General features: G+C 32.3%; 1 protein-coding gene and 1 pseudogene across 2 annotated transcripts; one reads left to right on the forward strand and one right to left on the reverse strand.

Moving 5' to 3' along the window:
- The first annotated feature begins 4,044 nt into the window (after positions 1 to 4,044).
- Positions 4,045 to 4,611, forward strand: LOC128160497 (uncharacterized; annotated as a pseudogene).
- A 2,319-nt stretch (positions 4,612 to 6,930) lies between these two features.
- On the reverse strand, positions 6,931 to 10,404 carry LOC128160495 (uncharacterized). 2 transcript variants are annotated; one of them, XM_052823829.1, is made up of 7 exons: positions 10,329 to 10,404; positions 9,865 to 9,928; positions 9,689 to 9,774; positions 9,096 to 9,329; positions 8,909 to 9,014; positions 8,600 to 8,726; positions 6,931 to 7,385 (listed from the first exon to the last, which is right to left on the reverse strand). In XM_052823829.1, exons 1-7 carry the CDS (start codon positions 10,351 to 10,353, stop codon positions 7,038 to 7,040), a joined length of 990 nt encoding a protein of 329 aa, XP_052679789.1. In that variant the 5' UTR covers positions 10,354 to 10,404; the 3' UTR covers positions 6,931 to 7,037. The 2 variants fall into 2 exon arrangements, with proteins under 2 accessions (XP_052679789.1, XP_052679788.1); XM_052823828.1 differs by having other exon boundaries at positions 8,600 to 8,738.
- Positions 10,405 to 11,467: the final 1,063 nt, after the last annotated feature.

Consider the following 11,467-nt stretch of genomic DNA (forward strand, 5'->3'; position numbering starts at 1 on the left):
AGTTTAAAGCATCTGAGTTTCATTGAGACTGTCACTATAATTGTTAATCAAGTACTTAAGTTATCCTGAGCATTTCCGTGAGCGAATAGATTGCCTAAAACAGTTTTGAGTTTTATAAACAAAAGCAAATACGATAAGTGAATCTTTAGACTAGAAAATATTAAGATTTTTTTTGACAGTTTTTTCTTCTGTAACCTGTTGTGAAGAACTTCTGAAGATTAAAAAAAGACTGACAATTTAGGTTATGGAACCAAAAAATCAATATGTGACATCTCCCAAAAATAATGTTTTCTTAAGAGCTAAGTTTTATATTAAAGGTAATTCCGGGAACTATGACTTCCTTCTTATTTTCGTCTAACTGTTTAGTAATTCTACCATATAGATTTAAGTGCAGAGTAGGGACTTTCCATTCACAATTATTTCCGATATAAACAGTATTTTCATTCAAATATTAAGTGATGTTTGTGAAATAAAAAATATCAAATAATAAAATGTTTTCATAGAAAACCAAGTACATGTGTTCGTCCAACAGTGAAAGTCTAGAATTAAAAAAAAATGCATATGGTAAACAATATATTTGACTCGGAGAATTTATAATTCATAATTTGTTTATCTCTTTGACACTTATATATGTTAATGAAATTGTTCTTTCACAATATAGGTATGGTAAAAAAATAGACATAGCAAACTCATTTTAATACAAGAAAATGTGATTAATAATTTAGAAATAAATTGTCCTGTTAATCCACTTGAACAGTGTAATAGGATTTTAAAAAATAGTAATAACAGACAAAAATAACTTAATGTATAAGTGTATTTATGTACATGTATATAATACGATTTAACTAATCAGAGTTAAATCCATTTATCAAAGGGAAATCATGTTTAAATTTCATTATATTACCATTTTATTTTATTATCTCATAAATCTAGGCACATATTTCACAACTATTATTCCCACAATAACCTGCGCCACCTGGTATTAGCCTTACCATCGGCCCTAAATTTTGGGCTATTATCCAAACCTGTGACGTCATGCTGTACTTGCATCAGTCATCAGGGATGCCCTATAAGGCACATTTTTTAAGAAGCCACGGCCAATCATCGCCAAATAAAACTTAAAATAAAATACTGTGTAGTTGTTTTTCATTGGGCGATTCCCCAAATTTGTTTTGTTTTCTGTATTTCATCTTTCGTCATAGTTTTATAGTATGAGGATTTAAAGGGTCTTTTAGGGCTTTCACACTCATACCGCTAAGAGCATTTTCATGCTATTAGCCGAATTTTAAATATTTTGAATTTTGGCTCCAAATCGGTTTGCATTGAAAATTTTGGCAGGTGTTGTTCTTTTTTGTGAGTATCTAAGTTTTTGGTGACATGCAGGATACAATTTTGTTTCTCGGACATTCATTCATGGTGCGCTTGCATAGGTTTTTGAACCACTCAGTGAATTTTAGAACTAACTTAGGACTTAACTGTGAACACGTTGTGTACAGAGGTTATTCGGGCTGCACGATTGATAGACTTTCTCAGAGAAGTATCCGGGATGTGGATAAGTTTAAAATGTGTTTGCAAAAAGGCTCTAACGATCTCTGCAGTATTGATGTAGAAGTAAATGATTTAGTTGATAAAATAGTTGACTTTACAGAGATGCTTCGAGGTCGGGGAGTGCGCAGAGTTTGCTTATACCAAATCCTGCAGAGGAAGCCTCCCACTAAACCAAGTAGATTTTCTGTTGACTCAGACTGGTTCAATTCTAGGGTAGATTTAGTTAACAGGCTTTTGGATGAAAGGCTAGGAAGAGATTCTTTGTCAGGAGTCAGATTCTGGCGCCATGCTGGCTTTTGGTCACCTGAAAATAAAGCTAAGGTTTTTTGTGAGGATGGTATGCATTTGAATGAGACTCAGGGCTACCCTAAGTATTACAACAGTGTCAGAGCATCAGTGGTTTCAGGACTTAATAGCTTCATTAGCTTGTGAAAAATGAAATGAAAATGTGTATTGCTGCAGAAATATAGTATATAAAATGTCACAAACATAAAGGGTTCATATATAAAAGTTTAGATTCACAGTTGATATTTGCAGTTTGTTCTAATACGACATGCACTGAACATAGGTTTCATACCGAGTAGGGTTAAATTGTAGTGACTTTAATCATATTGTTCATGTTGTTGATACACACTTTTTACTATCGTTAGGACTCGGGTGTTGTGCATGGTCCATTGCCATAGGCTAGAGTGTAGGATAGTTGTTTTGGCCAATATATGTATGTACTAAAATATATAATGGACGGTTTAGCTCTTATACTATCGGATGTTATTTAAGAAATAAACAACGTTATTTAGTGAACATGGCGTTATGAATAGCAATTGCTCTGTTGGCATATTCCATGATGCGCGCTAGCGCATCATGGAAAATATGCCAGCAGAGCAGTTGCTATTCATAACGCCATGTTCACTAAATAATCGTTGTTTATTACTTATATTTGCATCATTTTACTCGCAAATACCTTGTATTAGCCTAGACCTTGACATTTAGCTATTACATCAAAAGTAAACATTCAGACTATAATGTATCTTTTTAATTCACATAAATTTGTTAACAGAATCAATGATATGTTATAACAGTAACTCCTTTAAAATGTTATCAAAAACATGTTTTAATATTAAATACGTCAATTTTAATGGAGTTGGAGAAAAAGACATGATGTATCGTATAGTGGTTTGAATCTATAACGTCATGGAAAAGTATATATAACGTTACACCTTTATGACGTCATAGTATAAAGACAGAGCAATTGCGATTATAGAGAAATAATTGCAGCTCCTCCGTATTGGCATACAGTGGGAAAGAACAATGGAAATGCAAATATATGGAGATATCCTCCATGGTTGGACTATGATACTTGGTAAACCAAATATCCCCTAGTTTGTTGGGTGCTATGTTATTTAATATCCAGTATGCTTGGATCATATGGTAGCCGTTTAGCCCTTATATGGTTGGGTGCTATTTGTCATATCCAGTTTGGTTGGATTATGATATACATGTGTATGGCTTACCAAAGAGCCCTTATATGGTTGGGTGCTACGTTGTTATGTCCAGCATGCTTGGATCTTCTGGTAACCATTTAGCCCCGTTATGGTTGGGTGCTTTGTTGTCATATCCAGTACGGTTGGATTATGATATATGGCTTACCAAGGGGCCCCTTTATGGTTGGGTGCTACGTTGTTATATCCGGTGTAGTTGGATTATATTTGTTGGTTTACCAATGATGGTATATCCAGTGTGGTGGTGTTATGATATGTGTTTACTTATTGGTCACCATATGGCTTAGCATTCAGTAATCATATCCAGTGAGACTAGTCTATGAGGTATTTAGATAAATAGCTTCTACATGGTTAAGTGTTAGGTGGTTACCTTAATGTGGGGTGAGTTATACATACTTGAGTTTGCAGTCCAAGTTTGGTAAGCTTTGTGAACAAAGATGTATAGATATGTTTAAATTATGAGTTCGTTAATGGTAGGCTACTAGGTCTACATGTATGGTATAGTTGTGGGTTATCAATTTCTAAAAGTTAAAAAGATAAAATATGTATGTTTGGTAACAATTATTTTGAATCATGGGATATGTGTTTAATGGCATATTTGGCTTAGCATATTTATGCTTTGGATTGTAGGTCAGAAACTTGTGGTTAATAGAGCCAATGTACATGCACTTGCCATTACTTTTGTACTTACATTTTTTCAATGGTTTAAGTCATTCATGAATGACATAAAATGTTTGATGTTTTATAAAATTTAGGTTTGAAAGGTGTGATTCCAATTGTTAAAAAGCATGAATAGGCACAAATAAATCCATAAATTTTAATCTTTGTTCACACATTGGAAGGACTCACTGGGGTTTAGGATAAAGCTCAAGTGGGATAGTTGTTTATTGTGAGTTTTAGATCCTGTAGAAATTTACTGTAATTGAAAATGCAATGTATTAAGAATAAGGGTTAGTCATAAAAAAGACTTATGCTGTAGGGTACAGTTTTTTACAGCATGATGCCTAGACCAAAAGTTGGTGTGAAAAGAAAAAGAGCTGGTTCGGCGGAAAGAAAAGGAGCAAAGTCCAAAAAAGATCAGAGCTCTGATCATCGGGAGGAAACATTGGTAGAGAGAGCGACACAGGCGGTGTTGGAAGCATTAAAGGACAGAGCTATCCCCGCCATTCTAGACAGAAGCGAGTCCCCCCAGAGTTTGGATGGTGAGTCTGATTCAGAGATTACATTAAAAGAGATAGAAAGGTCAAATGATGAGTATGCTACCAGTGAGCCAATAGATATTTTTACTTGGTCAATCCCTATTTCGGCTATGGTTCTTCAGAAGTTGAAACAGAAAATATGGGAGGATCAGTTTATTGATCTCACGGTACTGTTCCCTAATAACTTGGTTCCTGGTCCAGACAGTAGCACCTATCGATTAAACTCGAGAAGAATGACAACATATCGGTGGTACCGAAAAAAGCCAAAGAGTCTATTAACTCTATTTTTCAATGGACTACAGCTTTCTTGCGTTTTGTTGCCATATATGCTAAGATATTTCCAAATCCAACACCAAATCTCATAAAACATGCAGAGACAGAACGTGATATGGCTGCATCAGGAAATGTGTCATGGCAAACATATGATAAGCAAAAAAGAATGGATAGACAGATAAGGGGTACTCCATGGGATAAAAATTTATATACTGACGCTGCTAGATCTTTGGGTTTTGGAGCTGTGTTTGGAAGAAAATGGTTCTATGGAGCTTGGCAAGAGAGTATGAAAGAATATAATATTACTCTGAAATAATTATTTCCAATTGTTGTAGCTGTGGAAGTATGGGGCCACGTTTTGCAGAATTCATGCGTGATTTTCCATTGTGATAATGCCGCAGTGGTCAACATAGTAAATGCACAGACATCAAAGGATTCGAAAATCATGATTTTGGTTAGAGGACTAGTGTTGGCACTTATGAAGTACAATATATTGTTTTCTGCAGAACATATTCCGGGTTTGTTCAATACTCTACCTGATTTACTTTCACGGTTACAGTTCAAAAGATTGCTGGAGGTGTCGTTGGACAGAGGGGACGAACCAACAGCCATACCAAGCCACCTTTTGCAGCTATCCAAAACACAGCTGTTACCTTGATTGAGGCAGCTTTAGCCCCTAACACAAAGATTGTCTACAAGCAGGCCCTGAATTGTTTTCAGACATTCATGCAAAGTTATTACAATACATGCAGTATTAAGGATGATTCCCTCGAACACATTATTAGTTTTGTTTCCTAACTATTTAGTATAGACAAAGCAACAAGCTCGATAACAACATACTTGGCAGCGCTGGCATATTATTTTAAAATGTCTAATATTCCAGACCTTTCAAATCATTTCTTGATAAAGAAAATGTTAAGCGGGGCAAAGCGTCTGGCCAGCTCTCCTGAGGTGAGGCAGCCTATCACTCTGGATATCCTGGAGAACCTATAAGTAGCAGTGCCTCATGTCGCCAATTCTAGTTTACAATCGCCTCCTTTTTTACCTGTACAAACTTTAAAGTTATGCCGCTTGTCAATCAAGTTTAAAAGAATAGCACCAAGTTTTAATGACGCAAGCGTCCAAGCGTTATCGATCTGGCAGGTCCGCGGATTTCTGTGTACGAGCAATTAACAACGTTATCTTTGATATCTTCCGTCATGTATTAAAGGGGGAATTAAAAATAGAATTATTTTTAACATAACTGGTATTATAAAAATAAATATTTAGCAATTAAAAATACACACACTTTATATTTGAATCATGATGAATGTATGAGACTTAATAAATTCAGCGAAGATGCATGAGCAGCTCAACATATTTCAAATTTTCTTTTTAAAACAAACTGTTGAGCGACCAAAGCTTAATTTGCTGGTGATACACTCAATTGGAACTTGGTGCACTAAAACGTTTCTCCATGGAAAACGAACTCCATTAATTGTCATCGTATAACGGCTGCCTTTACATTCCACATTCGTACTTGCTCTTACAGAATTATATTTGTTCAACTTAACTTCTTAAACAATGTCAAGTGCTAAACACGATGTACTGAGTTATTTTTTTTAAAGCAGAGTAAATTTCTAGAATTTGTTTTAATTGTGCTTTAAAAACGTGTGCTTAGAGACACTTCGGACAACACTTAACATTTCCGTATAAAATCACTTTAAGTATGATCTTTAAAACATTAAGATATTCAAACTAACACCAATTCTGACTAATTATTTATTTCCCGTAAATAAATTAGCTTCCTGTGTATAGTGATTAGCAGCGTTCACGACCGAAGGTAGACTGCAAGCCCCTGAGGCTTTCACACCTCTGGAAATTAAGCCCGCCCTCACATGAGATTTCCACTGGGTGAAAATGTTCGGACTTTAAGCCTAAATATCCCAACATTTTTACTATACATATACATTGAGAAAATTGTATTATCAACATCCTGTTTCTGGAGATTTTTGTGTCATGTCCATGGAGAGGTTTCCTGAATGGTCTTTATCTAATTCCATGAATGAATTATTCTAAAATGCTTAGTACGGCTGGTAGAGAACATGTACATGTTTATAAGAACTCACAATAAGTGCTGTATTTAAATTACTCAATTTTTGATGATATTATCAAAATGTCCCATCATTTTACTATTGTATTATTATATCATTTGTAGAAAATATACGTGTTTATATATACAAACACTAAATCTGCAAAATGAAATTGACAAACGCACATAAATTTAGTACAATTAATGAACACCTGCTTAAAGATATGCATTAGCATCGATTATTACTGAATTCATAACAGCATTACCACACTTTGCTAATTTTGATTATTGAATAGATTTCTAGTCGAGTTAAAAAAATTATGGATACTAAATGCACGATTTAATTTTTATTTTTAATGAATGCTCCAATGCCATATGTTTTGACAAATATCCTTTTCAAAAGCAATTACATTGAACCTCTTAGGACCAATGAATTAAGATTATACTTCATTTGTTGCCGTTACTAGAATTGAAAATTACATATTCCTTTTCCAGGGCGTAATATTTGTCACTTCCCAAACTTCCTGTCGGTGACACTTTGGAATTGCCATTAGATTTTGAAGAGGAACTATCTGCACAAATCACAACGGATTTAAATGACGGACTTCCTTTATTACTTAAAATCACATCGTCCGCAAAGTTATCTGGTATACAATCGTTTGAGGGTATGGCACTGTTCTCCGTTTTTGTTGAATCTTCAGTTAAACTTAAATGATGATAAATATTTTCCCTAGATCTTGTTTCTGATGAGCTATCTTCTTTGTAGGAGGGAACTTGTATGGCCTTCGCTACCATCTAGAATTTAAGGTAGTACAAAAGAGATAATTGTTATTTGGAATGAAAAATATAAATATATATGTAAATATGTAAAATGAAAAAAAAAATCCGACCTGACAATTTTTGCACACATCGCCTCAAACCTACCATTTGAATTGTCCTTCAATATAGTGTAAAATGAGATAGTCTTTGCTAGAATTTGTTATGCAAATAAGTTACTTTTTAAGATGTTACAAATATTCGTACTTCTGTTTGTACAGGAGAAAATTTTGTTACTTACAGCCGCTAAACTAAATTCTAACTGGTAACTTAAGGTAATTTCTGATGTAATATAATGTAAAATTAGCACTTGTAAATCACCTTTTAGACAAAAATTTGCAACACTTAACGGTCTCTAAAACAACATTGAGCAGTTCAAATTTGAATACAAGTTAGCAGCATGATTGTCATGACCTTGCAGTTAAAATATATCGAAATAATGAAAATTTGAATTTTAGTTTATTTGAGGCTAAAGTTCATTTGAGGAATGTGAAAATTGATAAAATCTGAAAAGACGTCATTATATTTGACCTCTGAATTTTAATATGACCTTGAATTTAATAGGCATAAAGTCTAAACATCAGTGGTTGTTGTGTCGAAATGTCAAGTCTTTACTGTCAACGGAACACAAAATACACAAGTCTAAATGATACAAGGCTAAACTGCACAAAAATCAAACGAACATTATTAAAATGTAGGTTTTCTTATCTCTTTAATATAAAACTATATTTGATATCGGTCATATTCAGTCCCAATAATTCGCTATTTTTTTAAGGTGTTTCAGATACATTAAATTGTTATGGTATATTTTAGAAGAGCTGATATAACATATATATTTATTACCTATATAATTAAATTGTTAGCACTCTCTGGCAGTTTATGGTGTCGGGAAAGGGTTCACTTTATGATGTTATATTTTTAAATAGTGGGCAGTTGGATAAAAAAGAAATTATTAAATTACTTTACATGTACAGTGTATATGTGTACAAAAGAAAACCCAAAGAAATACCTAAAAATGATGAGATTTATTTTAGGGTGTCATTTTAGACCCATATCATATATAGTTCTTTAAACTATAACGAAAATATTTGTCATCTTTTTAAAGAGGTATTCAGACCGATGTAAATCCTGTTATCCCTTTAACATCAAGTATTAGTTTACTTGTGTTTTTTTTGTTTTGAAAAATGTGATACCCTGATTGTCTCCTCAATGTCCGCATACTCTGTCTCCAATGGACTTCCAATCGTTACAGTTCTCTCCCCTTGTAAGTCACCACTATCCCCGTAATTCGGCTGATAAAAAACTGGAGGAGGTTGTAATCTACCAATCAAGCTATCAGATAAAATCAAATTTTGATACTAAACCAAAATTATTGGTTAATCTTTTAAGATTGTGTTTTTTTTAATTCTAATTCCACAAAAAATTTTGAATATGCTTTAATGAATTGTTTGCGATTATAAAAAAGAATGTAATGTGTTATAAAAGTAACTATGTATACTTACCTGCGTTTATATGTCCTTAAACGCTTAACGAGAACAAAGACGCTGATTCCAATTAAGCTTCCACCAACTAAACAACTTAGAATTATCACCACACTGGTACCTGGATCTGTAAATGTTGAAATATTCAATCATTATAGTATAACAATTTCATGCCTTGTATCATAAAATGCAAAACATAGGAAATTACCAATGCATGATCTTTTTTCTCCTTCTGTAAATTCAGTATGACTCCTGTTGAACGTACAATCAAAATCTACAACTTCTAGTGAACAATTTAGTATTTCACAAGGAAAAACTTTTATGTATGTTATCAATGTTTCTTCAAGTTTGTATTTGATATTAAATCCAACACATTTTCTATGCGGGTCCGGTTCTTTTATAGTATAGGTTCCGTTGCATGAAACAGAACATCGCTCTCGTTCTAAAAAAAATAAAGATATTATATATATATATATATATATATATATATATATATATATATATATATATATATATATGTATATATATATATATATATATATATATATATATATATATATATATATATATATATATATATATATCTGTGTGTGTGTGTGTGTGTATATATATATATATATATATATATATATATATATATATATATATATATATTTATATATATACACACACACACACACACAAGTATTCAAATATAGCTCATATATGATTGATACCAGCTCTAAAATACATGTAGCAATATATTTAATTAACTTAAGTTGAGGAGATTTCATCGATTTATTAATATCTAGCTCAACGTACCTGTTTTGGCTTCTAAATGTCGAAGAGGACAGTTTTTGGCTTTTAAAGATCTGTGTATAGTCAGGGCTTTTTTCAGACACATTTCACTGAAAAGGTTAGAATGTTAAAACATACTATTTTCATTTTTTGCAAAATATATATTATATGAATTAAGATTGATTAATTTGATAGCTCACCTTGAAAGGGTTGTCGACTGACAGTATATTACCAGCACAGAGTTCACGAAGATGAGATATAATGCTATAAATAAGGAACATTTTTTCACTCTTATGAAAAATCAGAACTATGAAGAGATGAACTATATAAATTTTATTACTTTTTTGTTGATATTTTTTGAGCAATCAATATTAATGTATTTAATGCGAAGTATTAGATTAAGCGGTCGATCATCACATATGACAGTAAAATTACACATGAATAATTTCATACGTATGATTTTAAGGCCATGGAGCTGTACTGTGATTAAATATGACTGATTTATTTATATTTTGCATACACGTTATTTTTTACTAAAATAAGCACCATATCACAAATTATTCCTTTACATAAAACCGGACCTTGTTACATGTATGAATCAAGAAATAAGCAATTTTCGTGATAACTACCTCGACAGTGAATAAGTATTTATTAAAATACTTACCTAAATGGATCTTGTCCAGGAACATTGTGATATGACAAACCTGCTATTCAACCACATGTAAAGTACTTTTTGTTCCCAATACTCCAATTTTACATTTCTATTACAGTTGATAAAACGCGTTTTATACACAACGCGACTTCCTGTTTTTGAAGTGCTTTGAAGTACGTCAATGAGAAAAGTTTCTCTAAATGAAATCCTTTCATTCAGTGTATTCTGTGAATTGCACTGCATGGTACGATGAGTAAAGATAAACGAAAATTTTAGGAAAAGAGTGTGTCTACAATATAAAATATGAGCTCAAATTTTCTGTTATTCAGCTCTTCAAATTGAACAATACAAGATATTCAAGGTTCACACAACAATAAATATTTTTGTTACTTTATGACGAAACACTTTCCATCATTGACAAATATCTGAACAATTGTTGTAATTTTCCTATAAAATCACATAAAGGACAGTTCAATATATAGATGACCAAATGTATTAATGGAATTTTAATTGAGTTTTGAATGCTAGTCTCCTCATTATTTCTTTTCAATGAGCTGGACATAAGTTATTTTGCCAAAGGGAAAATTATACACTCACCTTTATCATAATAAAGCTCTTAAAAAACAAAAATTACTGATTCTATAATCACTTATCAAAGCAAAAAACAATTAAGAGAAACATAAAAAAACCACAAAGAGTTTTATTTCCTAGCTAAAACACGAAAGAAGTATTTGTTTAACTTTCCCGCCATTTTGTTTTACCTAGATTGGATTGACATTAAATCAAAATACTTTGACAATCATACAATAAATCAAACTAAAAGAAATTACATTTATAAATAACGGTTTATTGTAAAAGCCAATTCATTTTATTAACTAGAATTTAACCTGGGCATGCACACGCGGAGATCAGGGACGATAGTGCTCCTATCCTGGATTGGATTGTCTTTAACACCCTCCCCCAAATCCTTATTTAATAAATGAATATTGCCTCTTTTAATTCCTTTAAGTTTGTTTCCTTCTTTCATGATCGTTTTATTATAGTCTGAGACTTAATTATTATTTATTCCGGTTCACCGTCCTCAATCCTAAGACTTTAATTTCCTAATAAAATGATAAATAAATGTTGAAAGAAAAATATTAGTTCTAATT

Source organism: Crassostrea angulata, chromosome 8, assembly GCF_025612915.1.
Source record: "Crassostrea angulata isolate pt1a10 chromosome 8, ASM2561291v2, whole genome shotgun sequence".
Taxonomy (NCBI): domain Eukaryota; kingdom Metazoa; phylum Mollusca; class Bivalvia; order Ostreida; family Ostreidae; genus Magallana; species Magallana angulata.